The sequence below is a fragment of the Anoplophora glabripennis genome, unplaced genomic scaffold, assembly GCF_000390285.2.
Source record: "Anoplophora glabripennis isolate ALB-LARVAE unplaced genomic scaffold, Agla_2.0 scaffold336, whole genome shotgun sequence".
Taxonomy (NCBI): Eukaryota; Metazoa; Arthropoda; class Insecta; order Coleoptera; family Cerambycidae; genus Anoplophora; species Anoplophora glabripennis.
The window spans coordinates 262,900-284,778 of record NW_019417416.1 but is presented as its reverse complement, the minus strand read 5'-3'; the positions used below and the strand labels follow the sequence as shown (position 1 = coordinate 284,778).

Below are 21,879 nucleotides of genomic sequence, written 5' to 3'. Positions count from 1 at the left end.
GTAATACAGTTTGTCCAGTCTTAAATGTTCTAAATATATTTGTCGAACTTTTACACTAATTGTAAGTTAAACTTTTTAATGTGTATTCTATACTTACAATGAAATAAATATTATTTTTCAGGATGTACAAAGCTTAAAACTACTGAAATAATCTAAATCATCCTCGACTAACAATTATCGCACGAAGGTAAAAGGCTGATTTAAAATCTAGTTTCTGCAAAAACAGTAGGTGGTGGAATGAAACATAATAATGAAGATGCAAAAACAACTGACTCCAGCTTCACAAAAAACTTACATACTCGTATGTGTGAAATCCATAAATATTCCATATTAAATAATCCATTGGAAATTATATTACAATTTTACAGTGGATAATACTTAAAGTAAATAGAGCAATTATAAACACATGTAAAATTCAGTATTATAGTTAAGTTTAGTTGCCATAGTTAGACGTATCAGCATTTTTTTATTCACTGCATAGGCTTCGACAAATAAATGATTGACTGTTACGATAACCTGTTGATAAAAATATTTTTTTCTCAACTAATTGCTAAACGCTCTATTCCTTCACAGGACGTATTTCATACCATAAAATATTATCCTTTTTGTAATTTTCATGGAATAAACTGAATTGTGGTAAATTCGTTAAGTACATGCAAATTTTGATACACTTTTAAATTCAATCTATACTACAGAAGATAGTAATACAATTTCCAATCCATTCAATATATCTCTGGTGTGTTAAGGAATGTAAAAATTGACGATAATTCGGAAGCCACTAAGGTGTAATTTAAACACTAGTAATGACCTTAATATTGCAACAAAATCATATAATTCCCTGCCCAAACTGATCTCATATGTTATATTATTTCAGAAAACCAATTTCAATACTTTAAGATTTTTTAAATTTCTAGAGATTACAAACCTTACTATCAGGATATTTGCAAAACTAAAATACTGAATAAATTTGTAATACATTAAAGGAAAAAAAATTAAAACGGATAAAACCAACTACAGGCATAATTTTTAATAAATATGTATATTTCGTAAACAGATTTTTTTTTAATTTCAACTCTGTTCCTGATAAGTTAGTATTTTAAATTTGAATCTTAAAATATCAGTTTACTAGCAGTCTTCATATATAAACAAACGAACATATTAAATTAATTCCAGAAACATCAGAAAAATAAATCATTTTAAGACATTCTAACAAAAAGCGTAGAGAAGTACAAAAATAACAAACAATATTTTTATTGCTTGGCTTCCAAAGTATTCAAGAACGATCTAGGATTATAGGAAGGTTGTTCACCTCCCATTTCAGCAGGTAAAATATCCTTATGAACAAGCTCGTGCAAAGTGCTCAAGTTATTCCCATGAACGTATATCCTCTCTTTGATTTTGTCATTTAAAGTTGGCTTTATTATAGCAAGGGCTGCTTCTACATACCAAGGCTGCTCTATGAAGTGAATCCCCTTAAACCTAGCCGGGAAACAGTCTTGCAATCCCTCTATCATTAACCTCAACACGGAGGGCTTTAAATTTGTGGTTCGCCTAAAAGGAAACTCAGTCCAGTCTACTATAACAACGAAACCGTTATTTTGGTTGTGTATGTCGTTAGTGAGGTATTCTAGACTATATAATAATGCGCGGTATATACTAGACAAGGGGTAACTGAAGTCCCAGTTAGTGGCTGTTAGCATTAGCACACATCTGCCTTTTCTGTCTTTCTGACTGAGGACACCTGGCAAGCCGTTCTCCAGCGCCTTGTAGATGTCTTCTGCTTCCAAGGTGAGGTTCTTGAATATGTCCGGGTTCCTTTTTCGGTAAAAGTAGTAGTTCTTTAAAAGTTCGAAGCTTTCTGTGACGTTTAGTTTCCTCGCGTACAGGAACTTCTGTAACGTTTTGTCGTCTTGGGGGAGGTTGGTCCTCAGCTCGTAGTCGTTGCAGCTGTGGATGAGGTTCTTCAAGGCTGCTATGGCGGCTGTTCTGCCTTTCGGCTCGTTGCACAAGGGGTGAACGCCTTTGACTATATTGTTCGATATAACGTTGGTCCTCCACTCGAACTCCAAGTACTCCGCCATTTTGGGTCTGGAAATTGAAATTTGTATTAATAACTGGGTTATTTGGGGTTTTAAACATATCAGAACGGTCAATAAGTGTCAGTTTTTTTTTCAATAACACAGGCACACTTAAAACAAGTGGTTTATTCCACAGATGAGACCATACCATTCTATGTATTTTGACCCAAGAAACCTCCAGTTTATTTATTTCTAAAAACTACCATTGAAACTTAAAAAGCAGCCAGAATTTACATTCAGTTTCCCTGGAAACAAGTCGATGCATCATATTCGTAGGCTCATCTACAGCTAAGTTAGCCAAGTTCTACAATCGACGGATTCAAGTCAAATGTTCGAACCTTAAACATGAGTGAAGTGAGTGATGTGAGCTTATCCACCAGACCATCACCAAAGTCAGTCCTGTAACCTGCAGATCTTAATGGATACCAGAAACACCCTATACTTACAGAAAGACCATAACCTACTACAACTTTACATTTAATGGGTTTCTCTTCAACTCTGCAAAGAAATCCGTCTGCAATAATTCTGGTATATCTAAAATCACCGATGGTAATTGTGAATGAGTTGAGAAAATTTAACATCCAACAGTATTTTGCCCACATAATTTCATCCCATTTATCTTCTATTAGGGTAGTAAAAAGGGATATATGCATAAAAGGTAAAACAAGAAATCTTCTATATAGATCGCTGGAAGATTAAAGAGAGACACACCAAAGGATAAAGAGTTACGAAAAACCATTACATTAATTGACTACAACCCCTACGTGTAGTCGATTTTCTCAACTCACTCACAACTGCTTTCAGAGATTTCAGGTATAACATAATTGCAGATGGACTCATTTCCAGGGCCTTATCCAAAAGAAAACATGACAACTGTAAAACTGTAAATGTTTTTGGGAGTAAGAGGTTACTAGTGTCAAGAACTGCAAATTGCAGGGGTTATTTTGTCTTCGTATATCCAGGATGTTCTTATGGAATTCAGTGAGTCGATAGCCCATAGTATTTGTGGGTTAGAAATTTCGTTTGATGACCTATTGAACAAGCTCGTGTCAGTCTTGCTGTCTCTTCGGCTATAAATTCGTAGTGTGGGTATGTGACTTGAATCGGCCGAATGTAGAATTATAGCTAATTATATAAAGTTCGCACGAGGCTGAAAGCTTCAGGTAGGTTTCAGGGGTGTTTTTTGGCAGTAGGTCTTTTCCGTGGAACATACCATCTTTTTAGTGCTATCAACCGCAAGTTTTTAAGAATGATATTGAGTTTTGTACATGCGTTTTTAAAAAGAGTGACAAACTAAACTTATTATTTTATATAAATAGAATAGGATAAAATATAATGCTTTTAAAATTGAAAATATATAAGGTTTAATAACATATGTTTATTAGAATTATAAGTGTAATATTTTAGAGCAAAGAGAGTAGACAGATAGACCTGGTGCTTGTCTAGTTTGCTCTTAGGAATATTCTATTGGCGATTGTACTAAAATAATAAAAGATTCTGAATTTACAAGAAATTAAATTTTAAAATCAGCCACTAACTGGTTCTTTTGGCATAAGGAGCTATTTATTTAAAATTTATATTTCTCTCATAGAAATATTTACTTAAATAAAAAAGTTATAAAAATACCACAAATAAATATTTACAAGAAGTAGTGTTTCTAAATCATCTTCATTAAATAGTGTCTTAGTAATTTGTTCTAGAACAAAGTATTTTGTACTCTACATTAACTAAAGAGGATATTAAATCATTAATAAAAATATTAGAGTTGCTCTTGTTTGAATTCCAAATGTTACTTTTAAACGAAGAACAGCACGTTTAGATGTATTATAATATATTTTAACATTTTTATGAAAAATATATTTCTATACTGTTGTATTTAGCATGCTTTGCATACTTTAGCTACAGATATGTTCATAAAAATAAAGTAAAGACAGAACAATTTAATATTAAATCCTATAAATTGTCATTTGAATTTTTGGTCTTCTACCGTTTTCCAAAAACCTTTTCATTGAATGAATATCTTTCGTTGAGCAACTTTTTTTTATAAAAAAATCTCTATCTTTCTCCCATTTTTTTGTCAATAAAAATATTAGATAAATGTGAGTTATGTAAGAGTCATTCATTAGGATCCATAGTACAGTTCTTTATGTTATTATATTAATTCACAGTTAAACTGTTCGAATCGAATCATTAGTAAAACAATTATAATTAGTCACGCTGTGAATACATTCTAAAAACTAAGAAAAAACTAATAATATTCATAAAATCAGTATTTTAATACTCAAATATCTTGAAGCTTCCTTTCAACTATTTTTGAGAAAAGAATCCAGTTACATAAGTTTTAGTTTTTATTTTTACTTTATTTTCTTAATTCTTAAAAAAATGGGCTACAGGTTATTAAACAAATAAAGATACTTCTGTTTAATTTTGATAACTCAAATCGTTTTCAAGTTTACAAGTGCGAGCCCGTAATAAATTTTCCAATATCTGCTGCACTGAGAATCTTTTTTCATAGCCATAGCCAGTTTATAACTGTTATAACAGCCAAACAATTTGGCAAAATAGGCGCCAGCCAAGTTGTTTACTATTATACTCACTTTACTACTCTAACCTTACTTGCAGTAGCAGAATTACTTTATAAAAACCTCTTTACTATCATATGTCTGCAACTTTGCTCCCACAGGAAAGAACTTTCTTGTGGCTGTAAAGAGCTTATATCAGCAAAATATGTCTATTTCATTTCTAGAACTTAATTTACTCTTGTAGGAAGATACTTTTGCTGTAACAAGAAAGTCCTTGCTAGTAGAAAGTAAAATATTTTACTAGTATAGCAACAGTTTTTTTTTAGTAGGTGGAAGTAGCACTTTCCTGTTACTGTCAATTCTTTTTCGCAATTTTGATTTTCAAAAAAATTCATCCTTAGCAAAAAATACCTAATTATTACTTTTAGTAATACAAGTTTTATGTTTATACACTGCAAGTGACCATAAAATATGAAAAATTAAATAAAACAACATATTACAAATTGGAATTTATCAGAGAATTTTTTTTGGTAATAAGTTATATAAAATTTTTACACAATAAATTTTAATTTTTCAGTTCAATACAGTTACAAAATTACACAGCAAGTCTCGTTAGAAAGAAATTCAGATAAATTCTAATTTGAAATGTTTTACTTAATTTTTCATATTTCACTGTCACTTATAGTGTCTATACACAAAACTGCATTACAAAAAGTAATTTTCGTCATGCGTTGGGTATCTTTTATTATGAATGAAATTTTCTGAAAAATCAAAAATTCCAAAAAAGAATTTACAGTAACACAGTGAGTGAAATTTGTGTGCTGAAATTTTAATGTGTTTTTAATTTTTCACATTTTATGATTACTTTGTATAACAGGCATGAAATTTAGAATTAGCAATAGTAATTTCCGTCATTGGTTATCTTTTATGAAGAATTTGAAATAATTTCCATGCATATACTTAGACATAAATTTCAAACCATTTTCTATAAATCAACTATACGATATATTTCAATTTTCATTGAAATATTTACTGGGTCTTTTTCCTTCAAGAAAAACAACCTTAATTTTTTGTGATATGTTAAAAGTTTGTCTAGATATCTTATTCATACTTTAAACTTAAACTTAGGGAAATTTAGATGGTACGATTCAAATTCTACATATAAGAGCAAATTTAGTCTTTTATTTTTACTTTATTTTTTTTTAGTCCTTAAACAATTTTGGTCTACACAGTATTAAAGAAAAAATATACTCTTGTTTATTTTTAATAACTAGAACCATTTTCGAGAAATTCAAATTCTATAAGGCAAGTATTGCAAAATACGATGTGATTCAATTTTATTGAAATTTCTGCTGACTCTATATCCTTCAAGAAAAACAAATTAAATTGTTTTCAAACAATAACATTAAAGCCTACGTGATCGATATTATGAAGTTTTGTAAGTGCACCCTTATATACAGTGTGTCCCGTTGTAATGTCCGGAAGAGGGAAAAGTTTTTTATTTGTGGGTTTACGACAAAAAGTCACTCTTTGTAAAAACTCTTGCTTATTCCAAAACGGTCAAAACTGTTAAAATATTTGTCATTTTTTATACACGGTATTCAGTATTTAGAAAAATATTGTTAGTCGCCAAGAGTAAAGTATCGTTATTTTTGACAATATCGAAAAATATTATCAGGGATGTCATTTAGGATACACAGGGGATTAAAAATTTGAGGTTTCACTAATTTCTGTTGATTTTATTTTTAAGGGCACCTGATTGTGCGTGCTATAATAGAGGAGTTTAAAATGACGGATGCTGTGGCTATAACAACCAAATAAATAATGTTCACTATCTTCTGTCAAAGTCACTTCGTGATTATATTAATTAGGTAATGTTTTATTTGAGATTACAAGGCTCACTCTTGAACAAAAAGTATTTATTGTTCAGTGCTATGGTTTGGGTGAAGAAATATCATTCGCGGCAGTTTAAAGACGATTTAATGAGAAATGGCCTGACATAATAGTCACAGATAAGACTGCGGATTGTAGAAAAATTTTAAAACACTGGTTCTGTATTAAAAAAGAAAAGGATAACAGCGGTTAACGAAGAAGAAAATGTTGTAGAATTAGTGATGCAATCAATAAGAAATGCCCCAGACATCTTTAAGAAAAAGAGCTTCAGAAATTGGAAACGTTAGTAAGTCTCGTTTACAAATATTGTTAAAAAGAAAATAAAATACATCCTTATAAACCAAAGTTTCTCCATACACTAGAAGATGTGGATGATTCCAAAAGGTTGGAATTTTGTTTATGGGTGGGTGAGCACCATCTCGAAAACAGAAATTTTTCCCACTCTATTATTTTTTCGGATGAGGCGACTTTTTCCACGAATGGAATAATTAGCTCTCAAAATACTGGACTTCGGAAAATCCTCATTTTCGGATTAATTGTAGTCGATTGTATTCAAAAAAAGTTAACGTTTGGTGTGCCGTTTCTTATTTTGGAATAGTTGGACCCTATTTTATAGAGAGAAACTTGAACTAGCATTCTTATTTGCACTTACTAAGTACGTTTTTCTTAAACTACCTAGACGATATGTCATTAGCACACCGAGGGGGGGGGGGGGGTTATTTTCAACAAGATGGTCATCCATCTCATTCTACAATTATGGTTAGAAAATGGTTGGACCAACATTTTAAAGATCGATTAGGTCCTGTTTCATGGACTCCTAGAACTCCTGATCTGACAATAATGGACTTTTATTTGTGGGGTAATCTAAAACAAAAAGTTTATGCTGAACCGCTTGGTAATAATGTGGACACTTTAAAAAACAGAATACGAAATACGAAATGTATACAGCGTGGTAAAAAAGTTCTGCATAAAATTCATATTTTCATTAAACAATTTTATTTCGAAAAACGGTGAGACCCGTCGATTTTTATTTGATCCAGGGCACCTTGTTATGTGGAAAAATTTTTTTTTCGATAATCCACTTACGGCAGCGATGACATAATTTTTTTTTAAATGACAACGCATATTTTTTTCGTTCGAAATTGATGACAGTGATAATTATCTAAACAACGGTGTGAAAATTTCGATGTCTTACATAACAATTTTTTTTAGAAAAATGCACCTTAAGTTCTTGAATGCAATAATTTGCTGTTTACGGATCAAATGCCTTAGAAAAAAATTTATTCGGCAGAAAGCATTTCAGATAACTTAAGTTGCAACTGGTGTTATGTAATATTTGCGGAATTATTCATCAGATATTGTCAGGATCCTGATTAAACTGCAAAATTTAGAACCAAGTTCAACCGCACAAAATCCAAATAGTATGTAGCAAATTAAGGTCGACTTTTTGTCTTCGAGTTTGCCGATAAATTCCTCAAAAAAAAAAGATCCAAAGAAATGTTTACTTGAAAGGAGTAGATTACCTGAAATATTGAAGACTAAAAATCAGTACCGATTTAACATTCTTTGGTGAAATCGTTTAATTCGAAATGGCAAAACTTAGTGAACGCGAAAGAATTGATATTTTGAGGATGATTGGTTTCGGCGATAAGTTACGAACCCATCAAGAAGCTTGCCAATTATTTAATGCAACGTACCCTGACAGACCACCAATTACGCAATCTACGGTTAGTAGGGTACTGGCAAGGTTTGAGGAAACTGGTAGTGTGAAAGATGCTCCTCGTGCGGGTCGTCCTAGAGTAGATGATGAAACTAGATTGAATATCCTGGTGGAGCTCCAGGACAACCCTCATTCTAGTACAAGGTCGATTGCATTGAACAATGATATTTCACATGTAACTGTGGTGAACTTTCTCAAAAAAGAGAAATTTCACCCCTATAAGGGTCACTTGATACATGCATTGACTGAGGACGACCCAGACCGCCGTCTCCACTTTTGTGAAGATTTAATGCATCGATGTAACGGAGACCCCGACTTCCTCAAGAACATAATTTTTTCTGACGAGGCTACTTTTTATCTTAATGGATCGGTGCATCGACATAACTGCCGGTATTGGTCTCAGGAAAACCCGCACTGGGTGCAAGAAGTAGATCATCAGCACCCCCGAAAGGTGAACGTTTGGGCGGGAATAATAGGGCGTCGTATTTTAGGCCCGTATTTTTTCGAGGAAAATTTAACTGCTGCTCGCTATTTGGATTTCCTGCGGTTCGATTTGGTCCCAAGCTTAGCAGAGTTATTCCCGAACAACGAGGATCCTGATATTCCTGAGGAAAGAATTTGGTTTCAGCAGGATGGTGCACCGCCCCATTATGGAGTGCAAGTACGGGAGTACTTGAATAACACGTTTACTGGCCGGTGGATCGGGCGACGCGGAACAATCGAGTGGCCTCCGCGTTCGCCTGATTTAACACCTCTAGACTTTTTTTTGTGGGGCTATTTGAAATCGCGTGTGTACACAAACAGACCAGGTGATTTGGAAGAACTTAAAAACCGTATTCGTTTTGAAATAAATCAAATCGACCCGGGAATGCTTGAACGAAGTGTAGACGGCGTTTACACACGCTTAGGACAATGCCAAATGGTACAGGGTGGGCAATTCGAACAATTTCGCTAGACTTACACAAACATTAGTGTAATTTTACTCGTTTGAAATGTAATTTTGTCAACTTTGTCCTTTTCGGAGCCATTAATAGTGTAAGTAGACAATTATCACTTATAAGAACTTAAGGTGCATTTTTCTAAAAAAAATTGTTATGTAAGACATCGAAATTTTCACACCGTTGTTTAGATAATTATCACTGTCATCAATTTCGAACGAAAAAAATATGCGTTGTCATTAAAAAAAAATTATGTCATCGCTGCCGTAAGTGGATTATCGAAAAAAAATTTTCCACATAACAAGGTGCCCTGGATCAAATAAAAATCGACGGGTCTCGCCGTTTTTCGAAAAAAAATTGTTTAACGAAAATATGAATTTTATGCAGAACTTTTTTACCAAATTTTTTAATTTTAATCCCCTGTGGATCCTAAATGACATCCCTCATAATATTTGGCGACTAAAAATATTTTTCTAAATACTGAACACCCTGTATAAAATTTGACAAATATTTTAACAGTTTTGACCGTTTTGGAATAAGCAGGAGTTTTTACAAAGAGTGACTTTTTGTTGTAAACCCACAAATAAAAAATGTTTCTCTCTTCCGGGCATTACAGCGGTACACGCACCATATTTTCTGGAAAACCATGTGATTAGTCCAATAGTATAGATATTAAAATAGTAAATAAAATGGAGTCAACATTAAAAATTTATGATCCGTATACAAGTAGGTACAATATATTCACTATTTATTACATTTTTGAAGTGCTATTTATCCTGAAAATATCACGAGACAATTTAAAACTATCCTGTATACGCTCTTTGATACCAAATATTTAAGTATGTTAAAGAATAACTTCATAAACAAGCTTTCCAAATAGTTTTAACGAAAAAAAACCAAACATTTTTTTTTTACTTAACAAGTATTATTTGTATTGATTTACTGATATAACTTTATTGGATAAGTACATATTTAGAAAGACTTAAAATTAATTTGATTTGTGACTTTACAGTAAAAATCTATTAATTACGAGTATTATTTTTTTAAAGTGATTAGGAGAACATTTCCTGCAGTGACCTATTATTTTTATATCTTATTGTTATCTATTCTAGATTCAATTTCGTAATATTACAAGATTCTCAACTTAAGTTACGCTCAACGATATGCAAAACTGCAATGTACAAACGACTGATAAAATTCATTTTGAATCTACAATCTCATGCGATGTTTATAAGTAATCTGCTGAAGTGGATCTACATTGTAAGGTCAACTTTAATTGCGTCAATTACAGATAACTCAAGCCTTTACGGTAATTGTTTAGCTAAACCTTCGAACAACGTCGTCATCTATATCCTGTTAAAAATTTAAAATAAAATGTATCGAAAGAAAAAAAAAGTAGATATACAAATAATTAATACATCCTAAATGTCAGTAATTACAGAAATTAAATATTGCAGTTTAAATGTTAAATAGGAAATAATTAGTTAATTTTCATCAGATTAGTTACACATACCTAACAATTTAAATTAAACTAATTACGTCTAGAAATTATATTTAATTTTATCAAAATATGTATTTCATTTCAAAAGTATTAAGCTAATTCAAATAAATCCAAAAAAATAATCTATCCTAAAAATTCTATTATTCTAAGTCAAATAATGTTCTTTGATAACACAAATTTAGATATGTAAAAGATAATCAACCTCGACAAGATTCTTAAGAAGCTGGAAACTTATAATCAACAACTGAAATTTATGGCCCAGTCGCCCAGTGTGGCTGTGTTTGTACGGCGTTTGCCCGCGGGCGCATTCTTCAACTGGGCGTATACATTTCTACCACCTCCACGTTTAGTTCGACCAGACCTGTATATGGGTATGGCTAAATAAATATGGGAACGAGCTTTTCAAATATTTCAATGACAAGTTGCTACGTTGCGACCCAACCTGGTACTTACTACCTTGCTCTTTGGTCTTCAATTGAGATCGGAAAGTTTATATCAATCTCTCACATTGACCCAAGACAACGTTCTTCCACTCTACCATACCTACATAGGGGGTACGAATATAGCTGATATACGGTCTTTTCTTTGATTTGGGTCATATCGATTGAGTTTTGAGAGGTTAGGTTACCAAATTTCAATTTTTTTGTATTTTCAGATAATAAAACGTTGAATATAAAGGGTGAGAGAACCTGTTAGAAATCAGTCGATATGACCCAAATCAAATTTATGGCATCTCAGAACTTTATTAAGTACACTCTCTTTCTCATTACATTATTACATTACACAAATCGGCAACTTAACCTCTTAAAACTCTATCTTCCCCTCAAAAAATTACCACTACTGCTCTTTCACCCTTAATATTTAACGTTTTATTCTCTGAAAATACAAAAAAAATGAAAGACAATCCAACCTCTCAAAACTCAATCGATATGACCCAAATCAAATTTATAGCACCTAGGCATGAAAGTACAAGTCTTTGCGTGTATTTTAGAAAAAAATGTATGAATATCGGCTGAAATCTGGCCATCTTCTGGAATTTTGAAAAAAAAAAACTTGAAAAATCCCAGTGTGCGACAGTGGCATTCATCGATCCAAGTATTGACGCCTCGAACCGCTCGACCACAGGCCGACCCAAAAACAAACAGACCAACGCAACGGCAAAAACAAAAAAATCAGTACTTTTAATATACTATGTCACGTTTATACTTAATCGCATTTTATTTATTTATGGGTTTTAAACATCTTTCAAATGATCGAGTTTAACAATGATATAAAGGTGAGTAAATTTTCAATTACTAAGGCATATCGTCAAATTAGGGTAAAACTAAGTAATTTAACTACAAATAATAGACCGAAGAGGTAGGGTTAGAATCAGACCAAAATTACAAAAGACAAAGCATTCGCGCCAGGAAATATGCAACTAATTTCCGTATCCCGGCAATAGGATACAATTAAGAAACTTTTCCTGCAAACTATATGCACTGTAGATAATTCTAATTAGTGAGTAATACAGTGCTAATGCAAAATTTAATTATTTCGCTTGTTATTCTGCTATTTTTAACGTGTCGATAATCTGATTAGTATAACATTAAAATGCAAATTTTTTTAGTCATTAAATCTGTTTGAGATTTATAAATTATTTTGCTTTACTTGAATATAGTGGTTTTAAAACTTTCATGGCTCATGCTGATTTTTAAAATATCCTGTTTTTTTGGACTGCTATGCAAGGTATCCGTACCAACGCGCGCTTGGGTTTCTAACAGCGGGTACGTTCCCACCGAACCTAGACCGAGAACAAATCAAAGATTCCTAGCAGAGACCCAGGAAGTGTAATGTTAGTTTGTAACTAGCGCCGTCCAAATACTTAGGCCATTGCATATAAACCAGAAAAAACATACACAATAAATATTAATTTTGTATAAAAAAAAACTATAAAGGGTGTTCCGAAAACGTTTTGTCATCGTTCGACCACGGGCAGTGGGATCAAAATAAGATGAATCCAACCCACTTTCCTATGTACAGGATGTCTAGAAGCGAATAGGTTATACTACAACGGTAGCTTCCTTGGGTGAAAATTACGAGTCTTAAGAACTTTTTAATTTTTTTTTAAGACAACTTCGACAATTTTAAAGATATTTCAATAAAATTTGACATGCGTTCAGTAAAAAATTGAAATCAAGTGTTTCTTGGAACGTTACATTTTAGCGACATGCGAGGCGTAAACCATTTTTAATGTAAATATCTACCAATAAAAAAAATTGGCATGAACCATAATCCTGTTTAAGGTGATCTTAGCGATTTCTATGTTTAAGGTAAAAAATAAAATCATATTCAAATTCGGCTACTACTAACATTTTCCCATATATTTTGTTAAGTGTTTCTTAAAATTTTGCTATACGCTTATAATGTTTTAAAGAAGCAAAATTGTACTACAGGGTACCTTAACCTAAATCGGTTCACATTTACCAAAGGAATATATCCTTAAAATATGGCCATGTTCCTTCGGCTACTCTGTATAAAAGTCAACGCATACTGAGATATAGCCTATCCCATGAAACATATTTTTTAATATCACAATCATAACACAAAAAAAGAAAAGTAGACTGTACTTTTCATGTGACATATGTTAACTGTAGTATTTTTGCCTCCTGATCACGAATCCGTCTGTCAGAATTGAGCTATCACATCACAGGAATTTCCTAACCTCAAAAAACAGGTAAAAAATAGCAAAAATTCATGAAACAGTGTTAGGAAACATACAAACATTTTTTCTATATTCAAATGTTTATTTACATAGTTAAGACCACACCCAACGTGAATTCGCGGTCAGCATTAATGGTGCTTTTTCTAACCTCAAATAAACGGGTCAATTAGTCAGATAGCACAAATTTTCAAACAATAACAGATTCGCGCCAAATTTGGTATAAGGGGGTTTTCTGGGTCGCTGATCACGGATCCAATTTTTCAAAATTCAAGATGGCGGATCCAAGATGACCGACCAAATTTTCAAAAAATAACAGAATCGCAGCAAATTTGGTATACGGCGGTTTTCGGGGTCGCTGACTACTCGCTGAGTACGGATCCGAGGTCAATTTTGCAAAATTCAAGATGGCGGATCCAAAATGGCCGACCAAATTTTCAAATAATAACAGAATCGCAGCAAATTTGGTATACGGGGGTTTTCGGGGTTGCTGATTACGTATTCGAGGGCAGAATTGAATTTTATAAATCTGATCTCTGATTTGTTGTGTTATTTTTTGAAAGTTTGGTCGGCTGCCATCTTGAATTTTGCAAAATTGACCTCAGATCCGTGATCAGCGACCCCGAAAATCGCCGTATACCAAATTTGGCGCGAATTTGTTATTTTTTGAAAATCCGTGATATATGACCTTAATTGACCCGATTTTTTAAGGTTAGAAAAAGAACCATCAATTCTGACCGCTAATTCAAGTTCGGCGGAACCTTAATTATATAAATGAACATTTAAATATAGAAAAAAAATTGTCTAGTTTTCCTAGCACTTTTTCGTGAATTTTTGCTATTTTTGACCTGGTTTTTTGAGGTTTGAAAATTCCTGTGAAGTGATAGCTCAATTCTGACACTGGAATCGTGATCAGAAGACAAAAATATTACTGACAATAGGTAAATGTCGCATGAAAAGTACAGACTACTCTTAACTAGAGAATTTTTATTTAGTACACGACTTTATTATTTAAATGAACATATTTCTGTGTAAAAAATGTATATTAACTGTGTTATTTTTTTGAGGGCTTTGCTTAGGTGATTTACATTTTTTAATATAAATTAATTTAAAGAATTTTTGGAGTGTTCCGCAATTTCGTTTTAATATTTGAAAAAGCGATTCTACTCTTCTTCTTAAAAATAAGAAAAAAGTTTATATGAATATGTATAATTGCTTATTCGCTGTTTAAAAATAAGGATTATGTGTCTACAATGGCTGTAGTATCCTTAGAAAGTAAGTTAAGAACACAAACTTTTTTCTTATTTTATTGTAAAATATTCATTTAAGTATAAAAGCGTAATTCTTTAACACGTGTGGGAGGTTCAAGATTTCCCTTTTTTATTCGAAATCAATAGCTCAAAATTCTACAAAAGGCAAAAATTCTTTAGAAATCAACGTTGTGTTGATAAATCTAAATTAAATAGACATAGGCGTACGCTTAAATGTTATGGGGTTATATAAAATATTTTTTTAAATATTTAGGAAATATATTATAACTAAATAAACAGAGACTTACTTATACGGAATAAGAGGTGTCTATCTAAAACAGTTTTAGAGCGATATTAAAAAAAATGCTTCGTGTTATCACTTTCAACGGTCTACGAGTATATCTCACTTTTATATATACAGCAAATTTGGTCTTAAGTTATTTTGATCACGGAAGTCTGTGGCTTACAATTAGCAGTAACCCAACCTTTCCGGGACCTTTTGTATGCGTGAGTCAATATTTCGTATACATCAACTACTAACCGCTACAGATTTTTGAGTCAAGATATGCCAATTTAGTTAAACTTACCTCTATTCCAAATTGTTTAATTTATGGAGTCAAAATTGTCAAAAAAAGTAGTGTGTAGTTTTCCCCAAGCAACTCTAATCTATTTTCGATTTAAGTGAAATTTGATATTTTAGTATTTATATAGGTATAGATATATTATTATTTCACTGTTATGACAAAGCAACTGAACGAATTGCCTTTGAAGAGATGAATGCTCGTAAATTTTTATGGGTGATCTTCACTCTTTAAATTTTCAATTTATCATAAAAATAAGGGCTTTTTTAGAGTATTTCTCTTTCACGCAACTTTTTTATTTCCCACAGATTTCGCGTAGGTAATCAATTATATTTTAATCAACACCAACGCATTTTCGGTACATATTTGATTTGTCAACAAGAATTTTTATTTGAAGAGCATTATGTTAAATGAATTCATTGATAAACTTCTGTTAATAATTTACATGATCTGAAATGAATCCCACTCTTATGTGTTACTGAGAACAACTTTCATGAAGTAACAATCGATAACAACAGACTTGTTTTGAACTTCCTTAGTTGATGATGTTGCTGATGACTAGGAAAATGATTAAACAGGCGAAAACTTTGGAAACCCAAATTCATCACAGAAAAGAAAAACATTAGAGAAAGTTCATATCTTCAATATATTTTATTTTATAATTATTTTGGGTTGCCATATAATATAAATATAATTAAATAAATAAAAATCTTTATAATAAAATAAGTACTGAAGTTATAAGGTTACAAAAAAAGTATAGAAGCATATTTGTTTTACGGTACGGATATTTTTTCCATTTTTGAAAAAAGCAATTCACTCGGTCTACAGAGTGTTTCAGTTCGAGTGAATCAATCAAACTTTAACCACAAATAGAACTCAATAAATAATTCAGAATTGCCTTATAAAGCAAGGGTCTAAGTCTCACCGTTTTCACTGTACAGGGCCATATTGGTTGGTTTTTAAAATCATATTATTTATAAAATCTTTGCAATGCTTATAACAAATTGATTCAAATTTGGTGTGGTGTTATTTACACATGTGCATAATTTACTGTAAAATTTACAAATTTTTGAAGGTTAGTGGCATAGGAATGGCTTTCTGTAGGCGATTTTCTCAAGCGATAATATATATATTTTTTAATAAGACAACCTATTCAATGTTGCTGCCCGTTTTAAAAACATAAGACCATTGTTAATGTTTTGACCGCAAAAAGAGAGAGGTAACCGGAGAAAACTATCATGCAGTATATCGATTTGACTGAACCTTTAAGAAATAATAAGCCATAATAGTCCAAATAAATGTGCCAAATTTTAACGCGATCGATAAAAGGGTTATGAAGTTATTAATTAAATTAGTTTTATTTTTGACAACTTTGAAGGCTTGTAACTCAAAAACCAAATTTTTTTTTTAATTGTTTTTCGTACGTCGTATTTATTTATCGTTGCGAATATGCAGTCAAACGTTGTCGGTGAAAATTTGCGAACACCCTGTGTAAGTACTATCTTACATAATTTTATTTTTAATCGGACAATGCATTTGAGGGGTATTTAAGAAAAAAACTTTTGCTAACTTTCGCGTCCTTTGCTAAATGAAGCAGCATATACGGTAAGCTTAGATAAATTCATTTAGTTTGAACTCAAAAATATGTGACAGTTCCAGGATATTTTTAAATTTTATTTGTAGCATTTTTAAATAACTTTTTTTTGTGGACCTTGATATATGTAAATTCGAAATATCTGCTTCTCATTGCGAGACTTTAAAGTGATGCAGGGTGTTGTTAACTAAAAAAAGATTAACAATGTGGCAAGATAAAAAGAAAAACTAATACCTAGTATCAAAGAGTGTGATAATAACGTCATTGTAGTTAACTAACTTCTACTACTATTATTTTATTATCTTAGAAAGAAGAGCAGAAAGACTAATCTTATCCTAGAATATACACTGAGCTCGTAAAGTTTGGAATAAATTCGAAAAGTCGTTATTGAAGGGTTTTTATAGGAAATGCTCGGACACGTCAACTTTAGTTTATAAAATGTCACTTTTTTTAGCAATCGACTTTTTTTTTGTTTTGTTTGTTTTTGATCTATGACGTCATCGGCAATTTTTTTAAATGGCAACCCATATTTTTTTCCACGGATTTCGATAGAGCACATTTTTCTGAGTACGAATATGTCAAAAACGCATGACCTTCAAGATGGAAGTTTTCGAGATATTCGGTTCCAAAGTTTCAAGAATGCATTATACAAGCGATGACAAAATACTAATCATTTATCAAGGAAGCGCTGGAAAAATTACAGTTTTGATAGTTGAAGTTTGTTCTCGCAAGTTTGTGTTTTAAACTGTCTATTATCTCGAAAACTTCCATCTTGAAGGTCGTACGTTTTTGACATAATATTCATGCTCCGTAACTGATCATAAAAATTTCGATTCTTTCCCTTTCACTCAAACGACGGACCATTTTCAAATAAAATGAATTCTGATAGAATAATGATTAATCAACTTAAAATAAAACACAAACTTGCGAGGACAAACTTCAACTATCAAAACTGTAATTTTTCCAGCGCTTCCTTGATAAATGATTAGTATTTTGTCATCGCTTGTATAATGCATTCTTGAAACTTTGGAACCGAATATCTCGAAAACTTCCATCTTGAAGGTCATACGTTTTTGACATATTCGTACTCAGAAAAATGTGCTCTATCGAAATCCGTGGAAAAAAATATGGGCTGCCATTTAAAAAAATTGCCGATGACGTCATACATCAAAAACAAATGAAACAAAATAAAAGTCGATGGCTGAAAAAAGTGACATTTTATAAACTAAAGTTGGCGTGTCCGATGATTTGCTGTGAAAACCCTTCAATAACGATTTTTCGAATTTATTCCAAACTTTACGAGCTCTGTGTATGTAGCAAGTTGGCCGCTTCATAGAAAATGAGATATGGTGAAATACATTTGCATACATTTCTATATAAATCAATATAATATGTATGTACATATAACTAAAATATTTCCAATGTATTTGACATTCATTTATTCGCATTATGGTAATATTATTTTTACAGACGTAGGTATGCAAAAACCAGCACTTCAGTTATTTATCTATTCATCAAAATTATTACAAGGCAATAAACTCGATTTCCTGTGCGCCTGCAAAATTGCAAGGTTGCCTTTAATAACATTCTATACCTAATGAACGAGCTCATCCAACTTGGAATATTGAAGGTAATGTGCATTAGAAGATTTAATTGGTCACTGGAGATATAATAACAAACAGGCAGTTCTTTGCCTCTTGGAGTGCTAGCTTGACTAATAAGGCAAATCTTCCGCGAGTCATGATCTGGTAAATCATGAAAGTAAAGGATTTATTAATTTAATAAGTTACAGCCTTCTCTAGTTTGAAAGGTAATGTACAAGTAGTACTTTTGCGGTCTATCAGTTTAATATCTGCATTTCCTACTCTCTGATAGTTTGCAAGAAAGGCTGAGGGAACACAAACATTAGGCATACAGGGTGTTTTTAAGTCTATGTTATAATTTTACAGGCATGTTCCTTGGTTCACTTTAGAAGTCTTAATAAACCAAGAGTCTAAAGTCACTGATTTACGATATACCGAGTGTTAAATTAAATTTTCCTTTAAAACCTCAGAAAATATATTACCTAGATTGACGAAATTTAGGTTAGCGATTTGAAAAAGAAAATGAATGCAAACATTCACAGAATTAGTGTACAGATATGTAAATCAGTAGCGGGGATACTGCGAAGCATCGCCATTAATAGTACCCTAAAATATCTACTGAGTTTTTGCAAATTCGTTAGGAGCGTTTGACTTTTAGATGCATTTCAAAGAAAAAAGATAACTGGTATTTTATTCGAAAATGAGTCATTTTCGAGCTATTATTTTTTAAATTTAAAAAACTACTAGAAAGGCAGGCAAACTCCGATGACGCGGAGTTTGACCTTTCTCTCGGGCCTTCGGCCCTCGGGCCGCGGTGCGCGCGGCCCCAGCACCTCTCCGTGGTACTTTCCTCGCTGGTTAGTTGATATAATATTTTTTGAAACACCCTGTACTTTGATTTTTAAACGGCCTGTATATAAAAGTATGAGGAGAATGTTTTTCAAAAAAGAGTAGGCCCCATAGAATAGGAATACTACGTAGATAAGGCAGAAACGGTAAAAAAATAAATTAAGACATCTGCTTGATAAATATACAAATTTTCATTAAAAGACTGTAGTAAATAGACATAGCTAAAAGTGAAAAGAAATAAAACTGCCCATAATTCTATAGAACATCTATTATATGGATTTTTAAAAAAGCGACTTTTCTTCAAAAGATTTAAAGAAAAAATTAACAAAATGAATAAGGGAAAATCTGGTACACCTGTGTCAGTTTTATGGAACATCCTGTACATAAATTGCACGAAACACCTGGTTAGAAGGGTTTTTCATAAAAATATTGCAGACTTCAGCACAAAATATAGAAAAGGAAAAAACATTAAGGAAAGTTTCGTTTTATTGGTCATAAATACTCAGTATAAAAATTCAAAAAGACAACAATAAGTATACAATTTTTCAAAATTGCCCGTTTCAGATATGGATCAATTTTATGGAACACCCAGTACATATATGGATTTTCTAAAAAGCGGCTGGTCAGTAAGTATACAACTTCAAAAGATTTCATCAAAAAATTAACAAAATGAATCAGAGAAAATCTGGTCCATCTGTGTCAGTTTTATGAAACATCCTGTACATAAATTGCAAGAAACATTTGACACCGTGTGTAGAAATATTTATTTGAAAATTTAGGTAGGTAGTGAAATGAGAAAAAAATCCTAGTCCGCCTGTGTCATTTTTATGAAACACTCAGTATATAAATTTGCAAAATGACTCTGAGTTCTATAATATAAGATTTTTCATAAAAATATACGACAATAAATTTCTGAAATATACAGAAGCCTCTAGATCGATAATTTTGACTTGGGTCAGTTATGTAGAACATGCAGTATATGGATTTTCAAAAAAACCCTTTGGTTAGTAACTATATAACTTTTCATGAAAAGATTAAAATAAATTATTACATTCCCCCTTTAATACCTCCAATTAATTTTTTGTTTAAAACTGAGCACAGTGCAACCATCAAAAATCTAAAACTTATTTAAAATGGTATTTGGAAAAATAATTCTTGCAAGTTGAATAGTTTTGTAGTTATATTTTCGATTTATTCAACTGTATGGTAAGATAATTTTAAATTAAAAAAATCAGTAGCTCTAAAATTATTCGTACAATCCAAATGCCCCCAATAAATTTTCAAAAACCCCTATTTACGTTTCGCTGATAGTGGTTCCTAGTTTCATTGTCAGTTTAACGTGAATTCTGTGAATTTTTGCCTATAATTAATTAAATTATTGGCCCAAGTTTCATCTATTTACGTAAAAGTTCATTTGAAAAAAAATATATTACATATTTTTTTATTTTAACACTGGCTTTAAACGTTTTTGGTCTAGAATAATTCTAGAACCAAGACAGTCGTGACATGAACTTTGAAAAACATTGACATTGAGAATTGAGCAGGTATATGTTTCGCTTTTAAACAAAAAGTATTAGTCCAATATGAAAATTTTTATATCATAGATTTCAAATTGTCACAGTTATACGCATACGCATACAGTACAGTACAGAGTACAATATTATTTTTAATTTATTTTCACAATATTTTTAAATAGACAGGAATAGTAAATTAATTTCTTATGCAAATTATACTATAATTATATTTTCATAGGGTAAAAGTTACTTACTTACTTACTTAATTGTCCTTTTTTATTGAATAAATAAAAAAACAGATCAATATTCGAATTATTCATGACACACACACATGCATGACAACTATTATTCAAGTCTACATGAGAGTAGATTATGGGAGTATATCGATTATTCCGATTTTGTTTGTTTTCATATAAATGAGTTAGAATAATTGTGTTGATTGTAAATTGTACAATACATTGATATTGATGGTCATGTGTGATAGTTAATTGTTGGATTAATAATAATATTAGGTATTTTTTTTCATTATTCAGATTGTTGTCAACCAAAATAGTTAGAACATAGTGAAGGTGAGCGAACAGAAAAATATTACCTGCCACTATTTATTTGTAAGATATTTTGAACATTTGTTTTTCTTTTACTCGCTCAAAATTACTAGTATTTTGAAAATCATATTTATTGCTTATAGTCCAGGAGAATTACACATTGGCATGGCTGTTGCTTGACGTAGTTTAGATATTAGTAAAAATCGGTCGAAAATAATATAAACAATGAAAATATAAGGTTGCGCCAAGAAAAAAGTTGTGCTATTTGCAGAAAAAATTAAAAACTGCAAAAATACTCAAAAATCACGTGTTTTTTCTAACATTTTCCAATATAACTTCTTAAATATGCAGTTTACAGGAAAAATTATTACCGATGAAATTGTTTGTTATGAAATTTGCTATAAGACAGAATTATTCTGATACCTGCGCATTTCATATTTTTGTTGCTAGATAGCCAAAACAGCGTGAGAAAGTGATGAAAATCGAGGTAATTTTGAAGCGTTCAACTGATAGGTAAGAAATTGTTTAATTTTACTATAAATGTAGATTTGCGCCGAAGAAGGCGCGTTCTTTTTGAATCCACAGGATGTTCGACAAGGAACAGAAAAAA

At 31.6% G+C, this 21,879-nt stretch overlaps 1 protein-coding gene across 1 annotated transcript in view; it reads right to left on the bottom strand.

The window, feature by feature from the left end:
* Nucleotides 1-1,033: 1,033 nt before the first annotated feature.
* The window catches only part of LOC108910265 (clavesin-1), a 52,998-nt gene continuing 32,152 nt past the window's right edge, over nucleotides 1,034-21,879 (bottom strand). Inside the window, exon 2 of the mRNA XM_018714818.1 lies at nucleotides 1,034-2,088. Within this exon, the coding sequence (XP_018570334.1) occupies nucleotides 1,251-2,081 (831 nt within the window). The 5' untranslated portion in view covers nucleotides 2,082-2,088 and the 3' untranslated portion in view covers nucleotides 1,034-1,250. The remainder of the gene's footprint in view (nucleotides 2,089-21,879) is intronic.